General features: G+C 38.2%; 1 protein-coding gene across 1 annotated transcript in view; it reads right to left on the bottom strand.

Annotated features, from left to right (window-relative positions):
- Positions 1-1,038: 1,038 nt before the first annotated feature.
- Positions 1,039-21,883, bottom strand: part of stg1 (stargazin-like protein) — a 133,746-nt gene continuing 112,901 nt past the window's right edge. The window contains exons 4-5 of the mRNA XM_071587887.1: positions 2,308-3,027; positions 1,039-1,166 (exon numbers count right to left, since the gene is read on the bottom strand). Coding sequence (XP_071443988.1) covers positions 1,039-1,166; positions 2,308-3,027 — 848 coding nt within the window. The remainder of the gene's footprint in view (positions 1,167-2,307; positions 3,028-21,883) is intronic.

Here is a 21,883-nt window from a genome sequence, read left to right on the forward strand (position 1 = left end):
CGCTACTTTTCGACTCCTGATATATCAGTCCCGAGTTTCATCTATGTATACTACGGTACCCGAACCGTATTTAACCGCGCATTGCTGCATCATTTAATTTAATCTTGCTCATTAACATTCTCACATATGCCATCGATCGATGTAGAGAGATATACAGCAGGGTTCTGAGATCACCGGGACTGCAATTTGTAGGAGCTGAAATAACCGATGTGGAGATCTTAAGGTTGTGGTGCGGTAATGTTACGAGATGGAAGATATCGGGGATCGCTTGTTTTACCGAGTGTTGGTTGACTTTTGACCCTAATCGGGTCAGAAAATGCTACCAAACCCCCCTTATAGACTTTATCTGACCTTTGAGATATACACACACACGTACACACAAATTAAAAATTGTAATTTTAATTTTCCATTACAATGAAAATATACATGCATTTTCTATGAATAAACAATTATAAATCGTCATGCATTTCTTATTTCGGTAACAAAATGTCAAAGCTAATGAAAATAAGGAAATAGCATCACGAACGGTGGAGTTTTATAATTGAAAAAAAAACAGTGAATGTGATATGAGAACCTCTCGCGCTGGGAAAGTGCTTCATTAGTTTAAAAAATGCACCTTGTCTTGTTAATGATGTCCTCAAACTTTTTAAATGGAGAGGTGGTAGAAATGGAATGCGTGCCTGCTAACTTTAAAACGAATGCCTTGTCTCTGTATGATTACAATTTTTGTGTGTCCGAACGCATTCGTGTTATGTGCTGTGCGTTGAGTCTTTGCAGTTAAAATTTCCTCTCTAAAGATACCAAATAAAACAAAAAAAATAAGGTTCCATACATGTGCTGTACATGTAAATTAAAGGCTTTCTCTTACAACGTTGATTTAACATAACATTCCAATTAATAATAATAAGAGGGACATTCTAAATGAACAAAAGAATATATAAACCTTCATTCGCTTATGATACTCAGGAGGTAGAGGCAAATTCAAGGGGGGATGTATAGGGATCACCTGAGAGGAATTATGAGACTTTCTTTCACTCTTTAAGTTTGAATCTTTTGCTCATTATTAGGGCCGTTTAGAATACACATGTTAGTCTTGAAGAAGGGTTTAATGTTTTGCAGGCGGTCCCTAGGGCTATCAACAGGGGTTGCAGCTAGAGAGGGTAATGCTGTGCAAAATTTCTTTTAAGTAGGTATCTGAAATTCATCTTCATGAGAGTGCCAACCGCTTTGCTCACTCCTTATAAGTCAGCCAAATTTTTTCCGAACTTTAAATGACTGTTATATGCTGTGGTAACTTGTCAGTATATACATTGTACCCACGAGTAACGTTACACGGCTGGCTAACATGAAACATAAAATGATAAATTTACCCGAGTGAAAGTAAGATTTCAACGGTATGAAGCGTCAATTTGTATCAATAGGCGTAACTCTGTTTTCTACATATATGCCACTATTAATGTGAACAAAGCAAAGGTTATGCGGTTTTAGAGAAAGAGGAAAGATAAGTTTGATGTTAAAATTGAAAATCATGAAATAGAGCAGATGGAAGAGTAAACCTATCTCAAAAGAGTTGAGCACCAAAATATAGTGAAAGTAGTGGCGACATAGGAAGAAGAATTGCGTTCGGCAAAGAAACTCTAGAAAGAAGGAGAGAATTGATGAAGGGACGTAGAATAAAAATGTTAAGATACGGCTCTTCATAAACTTTGGCATAAAACTTGGTTTTGCATGGCACTAAAAGATGGTCATTGAAGCAGAATGGATAATTTTGGAAAATTTAGAAAATTTTGAAACGTGAGTGTGGAGAAGGAGGGATAAGGTGAAGTGGATAGAAAGGAAAACAAACGAGGAAGGCTGCAGGAAAGGTGGATGAAGAGTTCTATTTTGATTGGCGATGGGGTGCTGAAGACGGTGATAGAGGGGAGAATGTTAGACAAACGAGGGAGAGGGAGGAAAAGGATAAGGATGTTGGACGGAATTAACGGAGGACGGAAGTATGCGGAATTAAAGGAGAGAAAAAGAAATGTATCGTTGTGCCGTTGTATATATGTATAGTTTCCCTAAAAACCTCCTTTACTCGGTAGAATACCAATTATTATAATGTGATGAACCAACCTTGACCTCACCGTGGTCATTGTAGGTTATTCATAGGAATTTAGGGGTGGTTGGTTTTTGTGAACATTATGGGCATACCTTGATCGGACCAATAGTATCATTAAATTAAAATTAAACTAGGGAATAATAGCGAATAATATTGATCACCTTCCTCCTCCTCTTCCTCCTCTTCGTCCTCCTCTTCCTCCTCACCCGTCCCCCTGTCCACCCGACCCCCACCGCCGTAGTGGCCCGGGTACCCGTAGCCCATTGAGGGCGGGCCGGGCGAGCCCCCGTGGCACACGTTACCCTGGCAGTGCATTGGGTGTCTCCGGCAGGGGGGCGGCGGGGGAGGAGGCGGTGGGGGCGGTGGCGGGGGCAGAGGGGAGATGCGGACGGGGCCGTCCTCGGACGGGGGCGGGGGGCCGGCGGGCAGGATTCGGCAGCCGCCGGAGTGCACGACACGGGGGGAGCGGCCCGCGACGGCGGCTGCCCCCATCGGCGGCAGGAAGGCGGGGTGCGGCGGCGGGGGACCGCCATAGGCCCCCACCTGGCAGCCGAGGTCGGGCGGGGGCGGGGGGCAACCACCGGGGCAGACGGAGGCGCAAGGGGGTAGGGGCCTCCGCCGACAAGCCCAGCCGTAGTAGTTTTGGCCTGGGGGCACGGGGGGCCTGGGACCGTAGAGGAGCTGGTGATGGCGCCGGGAGCGGCCCTTCCGGCTCCACTCCGCCTGGTGCCAGTAGATGTAGAGGAAGACGGCGGCGGTGCCCGCCAGCTCGGTAGATATGAAGCCCGTGACGACCAGCAGGAAGCTGTAGCCGTAGCGGAAGGTGAAGAGGGGCGGGTCGAGGGTTGAGCGGGGCCTCAGCTTGCTCCCAATCTCCGCTTTAAAGATGCTTATGTACATGACCAGACCGATGAGCATCAGCAGCCCTGGAAGGAAACGGGACAGAAGGTTCTTTTCAGAACGGGGAAACACCTCCCTTCTCTAGCGTCTTGAGCTCGTTGTCTGTTTGGACTCTTTTCGAAGAACAGGTAGCAGGGGAAATAGCCCCAATGTTGTTGCCACGCTTCCATCTCAGACATCGGCTGGATCTTCGAGCATAAAATTAGTGCTTATCTCTCGGTCGATGTGTGACTAACAATAGCTCTCTCTCAATCTTGACCGTTATTGTCCTCAACTCACCCTAGACACGGGATTAGTTAAGACGTAAATGGGACCGCAAATGAAACCGTACTTAAGCTTCAATAGAACTCAAGATTTTCCCTTTACATTTAGAAGCATATGGAATAGGTAAAAATATCCGGGGTTGGATTAAAGACTTTTTGAATGGTCGGGTACAAAGACTAGTCGTAGACGGAGAGCTCAAATGCAGTTGAAGTTAAGTCAGATGTTCCTCAGGGAAGTGATATCGGACCTATTTTATCCTTACTTTATATTAACGATATTGACTCCGTAGTCACTAGTGAGATACGTTTATTTGCAGACTATGCAGTGGTTTGCAGAATATGGGCAGTCAAATGAAAACTGAATACCCGCCAAACCAAACTTCGCGCGAAAGGTGGTAACATTGTTGTTATGTATCGATACTGATATTGCTGTGATGGGAGAACAGCGTTGCGACAACTCACAGGTTCACGCAGTTGTTGGATAATGCCCTTTATTGGGCGCGGACTGGTCTAGTCTACTGGGTCTAGTCTACTGGTCTGGTCGTCCGTTAGGTTTTCATTTGACTGCCCCTAATACTTCGTTTACGTGGAAGGAGAAATGGAGAGATTCTCTACCGTGACGTCGCACTCCAGCTATCTTAACCTTCAACTGCTAACACCCATGCATGTTCGATACATATTGTTCCTTAGTTAAAAAATAAGTTTTCTTGGCCTTTTGTTTGACTACTCAGCCCCTTATAATAGAATCAACTATGGTTATAACTTGTCACATATTCATTTCACAAAATAAGCGGTTTAGATTACTATCGATACCGTTTCCGTTTGTTCATCGAGTACTTACAATTGAATTGCAGCTATGAAAAAAGGCGAGCCGCGATCACGTCGCCGAACTTTCCGTTTTCGCTCTGAACGCCCACTGAGAGACAGTCTTGAGGTTCGACGTACGCAAGACCATTATCGATTCCTTCGACCGCATTTGTATAAGTCACTTCCGTAAATATGTCTGTCTGGTTCCCACCATTGACGACGGACGATATGCGGGTGCAAGTGTGGAGGGAACTCTTTACCTTCCTAAATGAAAGGAGGCATGAATTCACGACTCGTTAAGTGCGAGGTAAAATTCAATAGGAGGACCACCGAGACCTGCTCACGAAGGTGCGTTGGCGATGGGAAAACTACGGGATTTGGGGTACGATTTCCTCGGCCATTCTCTCTATCAATGGTTAAATGGAAGAAGGAACCTTTTGGTCTCAATTTCACCCAAATGAAGACCTCTATCCGTCTATTCTCCTAATTTAGCATCCTCAGACTTCCATGGGTTCCCAAACTTGAAGAAATTTGTTTCTGGGAAGCGCTTTGCGTCCAAATGAAGAAGTTTAGAGGACCATAGATGGATATTTTCACAGCCTTCCAGACTCTTCACTTCCGGGAAGAACAACCGACGTTGGAGAAACGCTGGACCAAGTGTGTTCAAGTCGAGGGAGATTATGTAGACAAATAAACTTATTTTTTTTTAACTGAAAACCGCAGTATTTCATTGTCAGGCCGAGAACGTTTCACCTTACCATCATAATTATACAGATAAAGTTTCTAGGAAACAGTTTGGGTTTTTATAAAGTTGATGTTCGAAATTCCAATCAGCATTATGTTACACCAACGAAAATGGATCTGAAACTTTCAGACAGTTTATTTGAAAATAATGTACCCGCGTGCTAGCTTATTAGAAACAAGAGGGCGTCCGTCGTGTGAACGGTCGTGGAAGAGACCGGATAACGAAGACGAAGCATGGCGTACGGACCGGATAACGTATATGGCTTACGGTATGAGAAAGGTTGCAAATATTGAAACAGCGGTCATAATAACGTCCAGGAGAGTCTCAAGGAAAAAGGAATATGGTTTGCGGTATTAAAAAAAACTGTGACCCAAGGAATGCAATTCCAGGTAATACGACCAAGTTGTAATTTAGAGTGACAGATATGTGAAGAGGTTTAAAATTACCCGAGTTTGAAATTGAGAATGAAAGGGAAATATTTTTAAAATGCTAATGACGTTGGAGAAACAATGTTGGATCCCAAAATATTGTTCCATTTTTAAAGGAAGATATAAAAAAATTGGATTGTGAAAGAAAGGATGAGGTTTGACATTAAATATGTGCAAGTATATACATATATATATATATATATATACATATATATATATATATATATATATATATATATATATATATATATATATATATATATATATATATAAATGTGTATGGGGGATCGGGATTGGTGCAGTGGCTATCGTACTGGCATCCCACCCAGAGGGCTTGGGTTCAAATCCCGGTTGTGTTGAACATTTTTTCAGAGGTATGTCGATCCCTACTTGAGGTTTTTTGTGGAGGGCACTTTGAGTGAGTACGCCGTCCGTCGTATGGGACGTTAAGCTGCGGACCCCTTGGTGCCTTTCGTAAAGAGTAGGCAAATACCGACGCCGGGTTTCTAATCACCCTTCATCCTTTCCTGTCCATCCTATGCCGCAAATGACCTTAGCAGTCGGTCGCCTCCCCTAAATACTACTACTACAATATATATAGTATACCTGTATATATATATGTATATACTATGTATGTACAATACAGGTACTATGTATAACATATATATAGTATATATATACATGTATAACATATATATAGTATATATATATATTCCCTGTGGCACAGTGAATATATATATATATATATATTCCCTGTGCCGGTTATGGTTTCCCAGGAAGACCTGGTACCCGAAAAATCACTTCAGCTTGGGTCGAGCTGCAGGTGCCCAGAGTGCCTTGCCCGGGAATCGAACCCGGGACCCTCCGGTCAGCAGTCCAACGCTCTACCCACTGGACTACCGCGACCCATATATATATATTATATATATATATATATATATATATATATATATATATATATATATATATATATATATTATATATTAAACATATACACATATATGCATAGGATAAACTAAAAAATAAATAAAATTGGTCTTAATAGCAGTAGCGGAATAACTTTCTTGTCTGCTGACCAAGAGGTCATAGGTTCGACTATTGCCAAGGTAGATTATACTTATTTGACAATCATAAAAATAAACTAGACTTGGTTATTAATAACAGTCTATCCTATATTATGATTCTATCCTATGTAAACCATTATTTAAAAAAATTAAATCTGTGAAAAGTGAAAATTAACCAAACCATGCTTCCCAAATAAGAAAGAGAAATTTGAAATAAACTTGAAATAAATAAAAATCGAACCGAATAATCTTCCATGTTCGTATATTAGACGAATTTAAATCAGCTAATTACCCCAAATCAGAACATTCAAAGCCAAGACCAGATGGTATCTCAAGTGCCCACACATCTGAGGCACTCTACGTAGGTGAACTTCAGTGCACTTTGGTCTTTCCCATACATACCCCAGTAAGCTTCAAGACCCGGGGCCAATTTTGGAACCCTGGGAACTGTTCGGGACCATAACCGCCTCCTCCCCAGCGGCCGACCGCGGAGACCGCCGTCGGTCCTGGCGGCCATCCCTTTGCCTCGAAAGCCAAGCACCCCTCCACCTGGCCCTAGCTATCCCCCCCTGCAAACTTGGCGCTCGACATGGGAACGTCTCAAATGCATTAGTGTCCTAATGACTCACCCAAACCTGGCCAAAATTCCTGTAACCACTCACTCCCCTATAGATACTTCGCCACGAAACCCTTGAAATCTATCAATCATGTTATTTTATTCACGGTACCTCCCCCCTCGATGTAGTAATGCTACCATTTCATTCACCAATGGATTATACACGAATCAAAGAATAAATTTTTTTTTTAAACATTTAAAATGTTTATAACTAAAAATTAAAAAAAAATTAAAGTAAATTTCTTTTTTTGTAACCTAATGGCCTTGTTTTAAAATATCTCGTTAGTTAATGTGAACGTTAACTTAACTTGAAGATTACCGAAAAAACCGATTATATAAGCAAATAATATTGATTGTTATTGAATGTAAATGAATCACTTCAGTGTAAAAAATATTTACCTTAGCCAGGATTCGAACCCGGATCCCTCGATGTACGGACGAGTGCTCTAGCTTGTTAAGTTATCGAGGCGTCCTCTTAAACTTTGAAATTTTTGGGGGCTTTTAAAGGAACAAGATATTGTGACGAAATACCGTACATAAAATGTCACAGGCATTCGTAGTCGTGCGCGACGCGCCACAGTCCACGAGGTTAAAGCCAACTTTTAAACACTTTTTTTACTGTTTTTGGCTGTTTTTACCTTTGACAAATTCCAAGAAACTGCGGGAGATTCCACAGTGGTAATATTACTCCCGCAATTTCTTGGTTTTGAACTTAACAAGCAGTCATAACAGTTTTGGCCAAAATCTTCAATTTAGCTAGACATTAAATTGTTTACAAAATGATTAATTAAAATGGAATTCTCTATGACTCTATCTTCTATGAATTATCACCATTTAAGTTTGAAGTTACTTATCTCTTGTCATACATTCGGGAAGGTGGACTGGGGGGAGGGGAGAAGAAATGGGAAATTTTGATCTCTCATAGAATTTATAACATGAGAAAAGAAAACATGTCAAAAATTTAACAATGAAGTGTGACAACGAAAGCATTTCTATAAAATGTATTTTTGAAAATCATCATAAAATACGCGTATAATGCTGGAGGTTTTATTTTCTTAATAATGGACGCGAACTTAATGCCCATGAAGAGCTCAATGTTTTGAAAAGAATTCATGACACTCAAGCCACTCTGATTAACGAGTACTTGTGGCTTTTATTCCATATCCTTGTAAAGGAGGCGAGGAAAAAAACCGGTTCCTCTCCCCCCGTCCACCACTTCGTTGTCACCGCTCCACACCTCTCTCCCACCCCCATTAGTCCCACTCTATTGTGTGTGCGTGTGTATATATATATATGTATATATATATGAACACACACACTCATTAGACAGTGTGCCTGTCTCTCATACATGCATAAATAAATAAATAAATAAATAAATAAATATATATATATATATATATATATATATATATATATATATATATATATATATATTTTTTTTTTAATGCATTGTTCAGCTATTATATATGGGCACACCCACTCGCAAATATAATAGCTGAACAGAGAGACACCATGCGAAAACTTTACCTGTAAATGATGCGAATGCATTCAAAACATAATTGTGAGGGTGTTTTTGGATGTTTCATGAAATATTTTCAATGAATGAATTATTTTTACACATGGACACGTATTTTAACAAACTTCCAATGAAATAAATTCTTTTCAATTCATTAAAATAGTTTTTAAAAAATCCCTTCAAATTTTTTTTTCAAGTAAAATGAAAAGATGACTTGGTTCACTCGCATTGTTTCACGTATTCATTCAATCTCAATATTTAAGACGTTGGATTCCTTTCACCACTGAAGATTTGTTGTCTCTTTATTAAAAGAGTAATTCAATGAAGGCGCACAGATTATGAACAGGGCTTTTACGTGAAGATATCCTGCACTAACCCATTTTAATTTATCAAAAATTATACCAATCCATCTTCCTTTATTTTACTACGATGAACGAAACAAAATATAAATATTTTGGGTGTGCATACACCTGCTCCGACCAATTCCTAAGACGGATGTCTCAGCTTGTTTGTCCCTCCGCTATATTGTTACCTTTTAAGTCTTCATCTATCCTCCACGACGGATAAAGGAACGATAATCATGGATAAAGGCATGCAAGCGTATGAATTTAGCAGTAAATTAGAAGATCGAGGTATCTTCAAGCCTAATGAATTCACGGAAATATATTTTCAAATGGAAAAACTGTAATTCACACGTGTCTTTCTGAAATGAATCGATTCGTAAATTTTCATATTAACCCTTAATTATCATTCTATAACAATGACAACTATAATTATAATAAAAATGATGAAATTTATGATAGTGAAAATAACGATTACAATGTTGATTACAATGACGATTACAATGTTGATTACAATGACGATTACAATGACGATGACAATGACGATTACAATGACGATGAAAATGGCAATGATGATGATATTGGCAATGACGATGACAATGATAATAATGAAATAACAAAGCTTTCGTGTAATTATCTTTGACCAATTTGACCAATATGAAGGACCAATGAACCGCGTTAGATTGATGTGAAAATATTATAGGAATGGTGTAAGTTAACTCATTTCACCGTGATTTATTTCCCCTAAATTTTCTCTAAAAACTTCCTTCTGTTCCTTCCTTCAGTCCTGCCCTGCGTTGGATTAGGATAATAAATGATTCATAAGTCTTTGTTATTCAATTCCTAGCGATACAATTTATAATTTTCATGCTTTTTTCATAATCTTAGTTAATCTTTAAGCATCGTACACTTTTTCCACACCCAAGTCTATGCTTTAAAGTTTCACGGTGGGAAAACGAGAGTCAAAGAGACGACCTATTAAAAGGTAGGTCGACTCTCTCTCGAGTGTCTACTCATTTTATTTCCCAAAACACGGATAATTTCGAGTATGCCTATTACAAAAGCGTATTTGTTACAAGTTGTTATCCTGCTTACCCATTTATGTGAGTTTCTTCACGACGTAACTGCATCAATAGTCGGTGCTCAAGCAAAAATCTCTTGTAATCGAAGAATAAAAACTTTATTTATTTTACTAGGCCACATTAAAAAAGTTTAAGTGCAGAAACAGCAAAATTACAAGTGCTTTTATGAAATTACGCTCGCAAATAAAAAAAATCACCTCTCTATCAACAAAGAGTATTTCAAAAGTGGTTCTATGATAGTTTAATACAAACATAAACTTTAGAAACAACCTTTTATGCACATTAAAGCCTCTCAGCAAAGAACAAAAAAAGTCTGCAATGAATGTCACACGGATAAAGTTTTCATGAAGTGTTTACGTCATTCGCTTCGGCATTAAGACGCAATAAAACTCAACAATGTTTTCGTCACAAATAAGAGCCATAATACAAGACGGAATTTCAGCATGCATTTGACTTAACAAGGAAGGAGAGTATGGTTTCAAACCTCGAACTAGCTCAGGTGGCAATAATCTGTCTGATAGCCACCTATTGGAGAAGCCAGCAAACAAAACTTGATATTCCCTCATTTCCATGTGCTATAAGACACCCCACTTCTAACCTTGAACACAGGGGAAGGTTGAGATATTCATCCCTTCCTTTTGGCTGGAGACACTGAAATTCGACCAGCCTCACTTAACACCTACAAGACGCTAACTTATTTGCCTACAAATTGTAAAGGTGATTTTTTTTCAAAACGTTGAAAAATAAAAGATTTTTATTTGAAAAGACAAGGTAATAACATTCCACATATTGTTTAGTGACGCAATGTATATTCATAAAAAGCATTAATATATTACGATATCATCTTTCCATATGCTGAACCTAGTAATGATTTGTTTCTTTGAGGATAGTGTGGAATAAATTCAACCATTTGATAGCAATAATTATTAGAGGAAGGCGACCGTCAACTAAGATCACTTGCTGTGCTAGAAATGGCTTGGCAATTTGGTAGAGATGGGATATTCAAGGAATGGGAGAAGGGCAGAGAAAAACATTAGCCTACTCTCAACGAAAGGTGTTAAAGGGTCACAGGGCTTAATTAACGTCCAATCCGAGAGAAGGCGAATTCAACTCGAAGTGCTCTTCACATAGCACTCAAATAGTGATCGGGATAACACAAAAATATCCTGCTACCTTTGGGATTCAAACCAGGGTCTCGTAGATGGTTAGCTGCCGCACCATCCCGATTCCCAATGCACAAATGTTTTTTATTAGTATTTAATAATCAAATAGTAATAAAAGATTTATTTTTCTCTATATTCTGATATTATTTTCCGTAAAAAAAGCTTGTTTTTTTGACCCTGTGAAATAAGATATTTTACGAGCACAATTCGATTCTTGTAGAACCAAAATTATGCAAAAGTAAAATCAGCTAACTTGCCGGTAATATTATCCCGCATCTTATACTACGTATGTTTCTACGAAGAAAAACTAATTTCAGGCTGAGTAAATTGATAATAATAATCAATCATGTACACAAATAACCATTGCGAACAAGATTTCGAATAGTAGTTACCATAATTAGAAATCATCCAGAAAATGAAGAAGGCGAATAAAAAAAATTTTTTGTACAGTTATTAGTTGTGATTTTTTTCTTTTGTCTTATCGTTACGAAAAGTGTTGATGAGTGTCAACGCACTTGATATTATTCAACTTTATAGTCTACATATTACATATATCCGCAAATATCTAACAGTTGAAAAAAATCGTCAATATTATTTTTTGATACCAGGCTAGTAGCCTCAAAGTTTTATATTACACAAAATCCTCAATTCCAAAACGAAAAATAAATATAAAGTTACGAGGAAATTAGGACGCCATGAACACCGATAATGTAGTAAGAGGATTAGTTATGCTGTCATAAGATTTTCATCGAGTTTATGCTTTATGTTTATATATATATAATATATATATATATATATATATATATATATATATAAAATATATATATATATAAAATATATATATATATAAAATATATATATATATATATATATATATATATATATATATATATATATATATATATATATATATATATATACACTCACAATATCTACCTATTATATATATGTGTATATATATATATATATATATGCGTGTGTGTTTGTGTACATAACACAGTAATCGACCCGCAGGTCGGTTTGATAGGTGTAGGGTAGAGTTCACCAAGTATTGAGCCCGACCGCGTTGTGAAATTCACGCATCAGGGTAGGGGGTCCAGTATCTTTCCCTATGCCGGTTATGGTTTCCCAGGGAGATCTGGAACCTGAAAAATCACAAAGCTTGAGAGGAGCGGACGGTGCCCTGATGGGCTTGCCCGTAAATGGAATCCGAGCGTTTACGCTCTACCCCTGGACTACCCCGACCCCACGGCATATGCACTTATTAGTATTTCAGTAAGTACGTAACATCGTTTCAGTAAACCGGGCTTTGGGACGAAATAATTCCTGGAAAAAATTGATCAAAGGGAAGCACTATTAAGTTTTCCTAGACCATGGAGGATATTAATCTGCGGGGCACCGGAGTCACAATCATACAGATTATTCTCAGGAAAAGCACTGAATAATTTTGAGCCACGAAAAATCTCAGACTAAAGTTCACTCTCATAGTGAAATAAAAGAAATACCACCTAAAAGTAATATGGCAATGACTGTATTGGCAATGAAATATTTGTTTATAGAGAAGGAAGCGTTGAACTAGTTGACTGCCTGACTCAGGAAAGTGACCAATTGAATAAAGTGACTTATTTCCGGCTGGACCAATCAAAGGCGCTCTCCAAATTATCAAGCACACACGCAAACGATATGAGCGAATTCTGAGAATCGAGGCCTTAGAGTTCAACAGCGATCTCAAAAAAAGGAGACGACAGACAAAGCCAACCGATTCATATTCTTTTTACATTACCAACTCTGGCTTTTTTATTGGTGGGATTGACCCAATCATAAACGAAGCCGGTCGAATTGCTTCTCTTTTCATTTATTTTTCAAAGGGGTGCGAGGAGAACGAGTACGTTAAGTGGAAAATACAAATTTAAATGTGCGTGATTGATGAAAATAAGTCAAGTTGCTGCAGGCCCCGCCAAAGCATTAGTGTGCCATTGTCGTAGACGCCTTTTGGGGATCAGGAGGTGGAGGAGGAGGCGCGAATAAATTTTCTCCACGGCAACGAAATTACGCCAAACGACCCTCCATTTTTTTTCGGTTGGGACCCTGACGGAAAATGAATAAACAAAAATAATACACTGTCGCGTTGCGAATTTGACGACGTCGTTCGGGCTTTAATCCCCCTCGCCAACCAACCACCCACCCACCCGCCTCGCCGACAGCCGGCGGCGATCACAGCTCTAACGCCCCACTCACCGCCAACACCAGCCTCCTGCCCCCCCCCCCCCACACTCTCCATCTTGCTGACCGTTAAAAGCGCGGGACGTCGTTTACGGACTTCAGACTCCCAATAATTCCGCGTCTCCCGGGCAATTAGGACGCGGGGCAATCACGGTGTTATGACAACTTCGTGTTAAGATGTTAATGTCCGCGCGAGGCACGGAAATGGCACAATAATTATTTCGCAAAACAGTTGGACGCGAAACAAACGGGCGAACTATTAATCTTGTAGCGGCCCACTGGCGGGCGATTGGCTTTCGGCACACCCCAGCCTCCCGCCAACCCCTCACCCCTCTTCCTACGAGGCGGCGATGAAATTGGCACGGCCATTCGTCCATTATTCTTCGCCGACCGCCGATGGCCTCGATTTGTCTGCACGCGAGGATACGCCCAATGATCTGCCGAATGCATCCAAACCCCTCCCAACCCCTCTCCCCACACCCCACCCCTCACTCATTCACCCCTCTCACTCCGGTCTTAATAGCGAGCCGCCCGGTCTTTCAATCAATGATCCCCACTTCCGAGAGAATTAAATTTGTCGCTACTGGCGGGTCATGGCATCGCCAGCACTCAGGATCAATTTCCCGGAGGGCAAGGAGAATTTGTCGAGGACGGTAAGAGAAGGAAAATGAAAAAAAGGAAATGATATAACCATTTAAAAACTGAGAATCTCAAGAGATTTTTTAAACTTTTTTATATAAAATAACTTTTCACCCACGTCCCTTATGAGGCCATGGGTCTACAGACTAATGGGTTCTGTAGGTTGGTTGATATTACTAAAACCTTTGCTGCAGTAACAATCCTTCCATTCAAGAATTAAAAAAAAATCAGAATTCATTTTCATTCACTTAGGCAAAAATTTAAGGAAGGTACTTCAATCAGTTGCCGAATATTATTTACACTACGATAAACTTCCACTGCGCTGCTTTCCATTCTTGATCTATTAAATTCACCAGGACGACATGAGTAGTTTAGTGTCCGGACGCAGACCAGAGTTCAAATCAGTCGTGACGAATCTGAAAAACACCTAGCTGTAGCATGTGATTTTTCGGTACCATGTCTTACTGCGAAATAGGTCGAACGTAAACCGGGAGCTGCCCTTATGCGTGAATTACCTCACGCCTTACGGCAAGGACGAGGAGCGCTCTAATCTCGGCTATGAAAAAAACAAACCATCGGGTCGAATTACTTCTGTATTCATTCTATCGTCTCATTCTGTCCTTAATTTTGGGTGTAATTCTTTTCCCTATGGCAGATGCGGTTTCTTTTTTCTGATCAGAGAATTAATCATGGAGACAGAAAGGGTACGAATATGATTATAAATTATTGAATTTATTACGAGATATCATGATTGGTATTACATTTTTGACCCAAAATTCTTGCTGGTGTTGCATTAGACTTCCTCACTGTTAAAAATCGACTACAATGCCAGTACAATATTTATATTAAAACCATTATACGTGGAAGTAATCTCGGATGAAAAGGGATTCATTAACACAATTCCAGGGAAACCCTATCAAAAATGGTGATATTTAGAAACCAAATTATCTATTTTTGGGAGAAATCATAAGGAGGCAGGAAAAGTGGCTGAAGGGGGTATTGACCGGCAGCGGGATGTTGAAGACAGTGATTGAGGGGAGAATGTTAGGCAAACGAGGAAAGGGAAGGAACAGGATATGGATGTTGGACGGGGTGAAGGGAGGAAGACAGTACTCAGAGATGAAGAGGGATCTGATGTAGAGTAGGATATTGTGTTTTGCTAGGTGTCACAAATTATTTAATTAATAATTATGTCCACCCAAAAACCTACCTTAACCGGTAGATTACCATTAACAACCTTTTAACTACGATGAATCTCAGTAGGAGTCACTTTTTCAGCAGTTAAAAATTCAATAACAGCACACTGTTTAACTCGCGTTGACATAGCACTTAGAACACGTCTCCATACTTCCGCTTCTTGAAATTCACTAGATGAATGTAACGACCGCAAACCTTCGCTTGCGTGTCGAGGGGGAATGTTACTTCCGCATGCTACCAGAAGTACTTCTGATGGTCATTGTTTGTGGTCTACAAGTATGTGAGCATTACTTTTCAGCCTACCCTCGTGTGTGTGTGTGTATGTATGTGTGTGTAAATGTATAAATTCATAATAAATAAATAAATAAATACATATATATATATATATATATAGACAAATATATATAGAGAGAGATATATATGGGTCGCGGTAGTCCAGTGGTAGAACGTTGGACTGACCAGAGGAGCCCGGGTTCGATTCCCGGGCAAGGCACTCTAGGCATCTACAGCTCTACCCAAGCTAGGTGATTTTTCGGGTACCAGGCCTTCCTGGGAAACCATAACCGGCACAGGGAAAGGAACTGGCCCCCCTATCCTGATGTGTGAATTTCACACGCCGTCGGGCTTAGTACTGGGTGAACTCTACCATCGCCTACCAAACCGACCTTCGGGTTGATAACTGTGTTTATGGTATATATATATATATATATATATAACATATATATAGTATATATATATGTATATATATATGCATATGTATATATATATATATATATATATATATATATATATATGTATGTATATATATATATGCATATGTATATATATATGTATGTATATATATATGCATATGTATATATATATGTATGTGTGTATATATATATATATATATATATATATATATATATATATATATATATATATATATATATATATATATATACACATACACGCGCTCTATAAGAATGTTTGCATTACTTTTCAACCTACCCTCGTGTGTGTGTGTGTAGGTATGTGTGTATATATAAATAATATACAGACACATACACATGCATACATATAGTATATATATTTGTTCTCGTCTTTGAATTTTAAAACGTCGACAATGAATGCACAGGGGAGCAATGTTGCGTAGGAGAAGTAAGAAAAAAGGTATTTTTACGACAAACACGATCCCCTTCCACATTCGTAACTTCGCCATGGTAATTAAAATCCTTGCTCATTAAATGTAATAACAACTAATCCTGGGGATTTTTCGTGTGCAGTGAGTTCATTTGATTGCGGAACGGATTATGTATCAAAACATTCAGTATCGGATTCGCCTTCTGTGGCGTGCGATCAAATGACATGAAATGCGTTCCCTACGTAGAGATAATTCCTGCGGTGATGTCGCCATAATGAGCAGGCCACGTAATTGCATTTCATGGAATTTTAGTTCATTCAGCTAATAGTTATTTCCGTGACACGTTTATTCATTGTTAATTCCCTTTTCTGACCATGAGGATCACGTCAAATGAATGCTTTTTCATTAACATGGATTGATCAGAGCCCGAGATCATATACCAAATCAAACATGAGTGACTAACATTTCAGGTTAACTTTGGTTATGAGAAATATTTTATGACAAAATTGTGCTCTAATATTGCGACATGTCATACTTAAAACGATTCAGAGGCGATCACTTTTGGGAGTCACTCCCCACCGAATAGGTTAACCGGATCCTGAGTTGATTCTCTCCGTTGCCTGGAAACACCAGGTGTTCATGTGATTGTATGGTCGGGATTCCACTGCCTACGTAAACTTGCGAAAAAAATCGTGGGAAATGAAACAAAAACGTATGAGGTCCAGGAAGTTTTACAGGAACAATTGAAATTATTAATCCGAGTGAGCGAATGTGGGAAATATTAGAAGTAGTGGCATGCTGAAGGCCTTGATTTAGAGGGGGAAACTTTGAGAAAGTGGCGCAGAGGAAGAAAGAGAGTGTGCTTCTTAGACAGCGTGAAGTCAGGCAGAAGAAGTTAACGAAAAAATGAAGTTCCCATCGGTACTTAGAAATAAATAGTCCTTAAGATTACCCAAAAAACCTACTTCTGAGATTTGATGGAAAGATTTATCCTGAATGATTGTCACGAAATAAATCAATACTTAATCATTCACGATCAGTGACATGATCACATCAGTGACATCATCAGTGACATCATCTCGTCCTGAAGACTTGTTGGAATCTTTTGGAACCACTCGTGTTTGTGAATATGGCACATGAGCCACAGTGGATTTTCAATTCACTGTGGAATTTCAATGCTTTCGATGTTCGTATGAAGTGAAGTTATCAACACATGTTGGTTTGAAATACTACGTCTTAGTAAATGATCTTACTGTGGAAAATATGTACGAATTTTCTGTGCATTGATGCTTTAAAACATCTACAGCGAACTTGGATAGGCGAGCGAGTCGTTGATTGTTGTATTATCGTCTTTCGGCCATTAAGAATGCAACATAAGTAGGGAATATTTCTAAATGCAGTAAAAGTTACATTCCCCAAAAGATTTGAAGTCCTATGAGAACGTTTTTTCGCGCTGCTTTAACTATTTCCTCACACTTGCTATCATGGCTGTTTTTAAGAAAAAATACACGCAGCTGAAGTCATCACTGTCACCTGCATTCTGCGGAGTTGAAATTTTTATTCACGGTGATCAGGGTCGGCTTGGATTTAAATAAAATTTATTATTGTCAGTAATGAAAAGAAAACCGAGAAACATCAGCGGGGCACAAAGTATTCAGTGAACGATTCGCTTTGGAAGGAGCGGATTAGTAGAATTTCGCTGTAGAAAGAGGCGAACATGTTTACCTTTTAGTAGCACCTGTATGCATAATGAACACACCCTTCGACAAGGTAACCCTTTCGGCGTACGAAAAATAAAAAAAAACTTCGTTTCAAATCAATTCAGGAAACTTCATACCTGTCACTTAATTTGCTCCATATTGCTCCCTGACCTCGGATACTTGTTTTTTTTTTCTGTTACATTCATTCAGTATTTCGTACGTGCTCTGCTGAGAGTTATAACATCCGATCACATTCACCCATGACTTTCTCGTCCTTTCCCGGGTACACGAAGCCATGCAGAACAACTATATATGCATTCGTATAATGCAAAATTCTAATATCGTTTGCTTTTTCCAAAAGAAGTTAATAATTCGTGGGAGTTGCGAAGGATACAATTCCGGAAAGAGGGTAAATTAAAAATAAAATTAGTGGAAATACTTCGCTTTCTCTTTCGAAAGTCCTCAGGTTCTCATAGTGGCTTCAGGTATAATTTAGAATTGCACCGAATAAGGAGTCCCGTGACTGTCGAACTATTTTGGTACATTTGACCCGATGTTATAGCTGTAAAGGATATTTTTGAGATCCGCAATTGTCATCAGTTTACTAGTAAGTCTCCTCTGCCCATGTCAGATTATCCTTTCAATGTCATAGCCTTTAAATGAGACATTTTTCGCTGGAAAAAACTGGTCCGTATATTGTTGGGTGGTAGGCATGGCGACGCAAGACACAAGCATGATTACCTCTGGCCACTGCAAAGTTTTCAGGGTGAATTTGGTTCTTCAAGCAATTTTTCCATGATAGGTATCAAAAAATCTTTCTAAAGCTTATTGAATGTTATGTTATTTTGTTGCGTAATCACGTACGTACACCCTTGATGAAACAATTCACCTACAGTTTTGCCAAAAGAATGAATTTTAGTTGTTAGATTGAAATGCTCTTTCTATTCGAATTGTGGATATTTTCAAAAGTTTGAAAGAGAAATGAATAAAAAGATGAAATACAAAATGGTGCCACGTGCAGTTTGAGATATTTCCTTTCGAGCAAAAATAAGTTTATCAATTTTTTCTAATGTTATTTCCCACAGTGCAAATGCTTGAAGTTCTGTTTGGAACATCTATAGAAACAGAAGATGACGATGATATTGGTTTTTTATGGGGAAAACAAAGAAGATACATTTTATAGCTTTGCTTGCAGAATTCGAGAAATTGTTGAAAGTAGCTGCGGTAAAAAAGTGAACTCCGGGAAAGGATTTCGAAATGTCAAATAAAGGGGAAAATACTTGGAAACGTCGCAATATTATCAAATAGTAACGAGTGGCGATAAACAAATTGGAGGTGGATTATCTGTGAATTAAAAAGTTGGAAAATATTTTCATTAATATGCTTAAAAAATCTTCAGCGTTTTTCAAATGGCTTGTTTAGAACTATTTTGAGTTGAAAACAATGTGAAATGCGAAGGGTAAACATTTATAGAAATTTGAAAATTAGATTTCAAACTGATCTCTCTTTTTTATCCCCTTCATTGAAAATTTACTCAAAAAATTTTAACATTTTTGAAACATGGCTTGAGAATACATGTCTAGAAGCGACAAAGCTTATGACCTGATCTGGACTGTTACAGCAAAAACAAGTAATAGTAACATAGTAGCAAGATAATAACAAAGGAAGTATCTTTTCTTAAAATTAGACAAAAACCTTAGAGACCTTAGATTAGAAAAACCTTAGATTAGACAAAAAGAGGAATTCTCAGTTGCAACAAGGGAGCTATTTCTCCTCTTCATCAGTCATGATATCATCAACAAAAAAAATCTTCCGTCTGTGTGAAAACAAACCAAAATGAATGAATATATGTTTAATTGATTGAGGTTGATACTTTTCCGTTGTTTGAACGCTTTATTTTTTTTGAACAGTCCTTAAGAGAGTGAAATTTTATAAAACTGATTTATTACAGAATTTATAAGATACGTGGAAGGAGCCTGTCCATTTTTTTCCGTATTTCCAATTCGGTAAGGCTCTTACCTAAATGACATGACTAACTACGCCGAAGAAACGGTAACGTTCCTCATTCCTGTATCTTTTTATTGCTCGGAAATTCAATAATAGTAAGTGTTCTTGAAACCGTCTTGTTCACTGCATTGCCGTTAAATACACATATTACATAAACAGAATAGTATAATCATTGATGTGTAAATAAAATCTTCTTTAAAAAAGGTCATTTTTAAAAGGTCTAGTTTAATTGACAATTCAATGAGCTGCGTTAAAATAAAAATACCTATTGTAAATTTTATACCGGATACCGGAAATTGAAACCAACCCTCCGTCAGCGGCCTAACGGTCTACCCCTGGACTACCGCGACCCACACACACACACATATATATAATATATAAATAAATAAATAAATAAATAAATAAATATATATATATATATATATATATATATATATATATATATATATATATATACATATATGTGCTGCTGACCAGAGTGGTTAGTACAGGGTGAACTCTACCGTTACCTATCAGACTGACCTTCGGGTTGATTACTGTGTTTATGATTTTTTTATATATATGCATATTAATAATTGATATGATTAAGTGTTTATTTGAAATTTGAACCCGGAAAATACTATGGAGAAGATTTCTTCAGTAATAATTGGATTTACCATCAGGAAATTAATAGTGTAGAAAGAAAGAAAACACAGCAATTCCACATTTACAATGTGTAAATGTGGAATTGCTGTGTTTTCTTTCTTTCTGTACGATGGAAAAATTCCACAGAGTAACGGCTAAAACAGTCTCTTATAGGAAATGCATAGTTAGAATCTTCATCAGTATACGAAATATCCCTTAATTTATTCAACACTAAAATGAAAGGTACAATCAAAAATGTACAAGATTACCTCAACTATTGATTTTTTGGAGCTAATTCAGGGTGTGCCTATGACACATTTTCCTATTTTTTTGGTTGACTCAACCAAAGTATTTTTCTTCATTTCATGGATGATGAAACTGACTCTTTCAAATCCGATAGCGTGTGATTCCTCGACCCGTTGGGTTCAGTGAGATTTTGAGGTCTAAAAACCTTTAAAATCAACCTTCGAGTTGGTCTATGCGGTCGGTACGTTTGAACATTAATTTTAAAATGTTAATTGAATATTAGCCAAAGGTTTCGGTATGGAAGTAAATTAACTCTTAATGCACCTTTAGGGGATGAGAGTGGGTTGGGATCGATTATACCCTCACGCGTACAAGCATGTAAGCACACACACACGCGCGTGCTCATGGGCACGCACACACTCGCGCAAACGCCAACATACCCTAATATGAAATTGATATTTATATTGTGAGACAACACAATGCATATTCTACCTAATTTGGATACATGTCACGGGTGCGTAATTCTTTCTTTCAAAAATATAAGGGAAGTGTTTTAGGCAGATTAAATTGAATGAAAAAGGGAGACAATTGAACCCGATGGACAAATGTATCCCATAGATCTGTCACGTATTTGAAAGCAACAAAATAGAAGCTGAATATGAGCTTACACTGAAATAGTAAATATGTAAAGCATATATAAAAACACTTGCTAACCAACAGTATACATAGATCGACATATATATATATATATAACATCTCCGCACCGTCAAGTATATATATATATATATATATATATATATATATATATATATATATATATACTTGACGGTGCGGAGATGTTCCGAGAGGTTTGGACTAATCAACCGAAATATATTGCATTGCAGCCTGACGCTACTAATCTTGTGTGCAAGAGAAAATAATAAATCAGGAGTAGAGAGAGATTCATAAAGGAAGGTTAACTCTGAAAATGTTAGTTTGATTAAATATTGATTTTTCTGTGGCAATATTATTTTGATTAAATATTGAGTTTTCTGTGGCAATATTATTTTATGTGGATTATGAAACAGATCGCCATGGAAATACTCAGAGAATTTCTCA

This window comes from Hetaerina americana, unplaced genomic scaffold (genome assembly GCF_022747635.1).
Source record: "Hetaerina americana unplaced genomic scaffold, ioHetAmer1.1.p SCAF_3, whole genome shotgun sequence".
NCBI classification, from domain to species: Eukaryota; Metazoa; Arthropoda; class Insecta; order Odonata; family Calopterygidae; genus Hetaerina; species Hetaerina americana.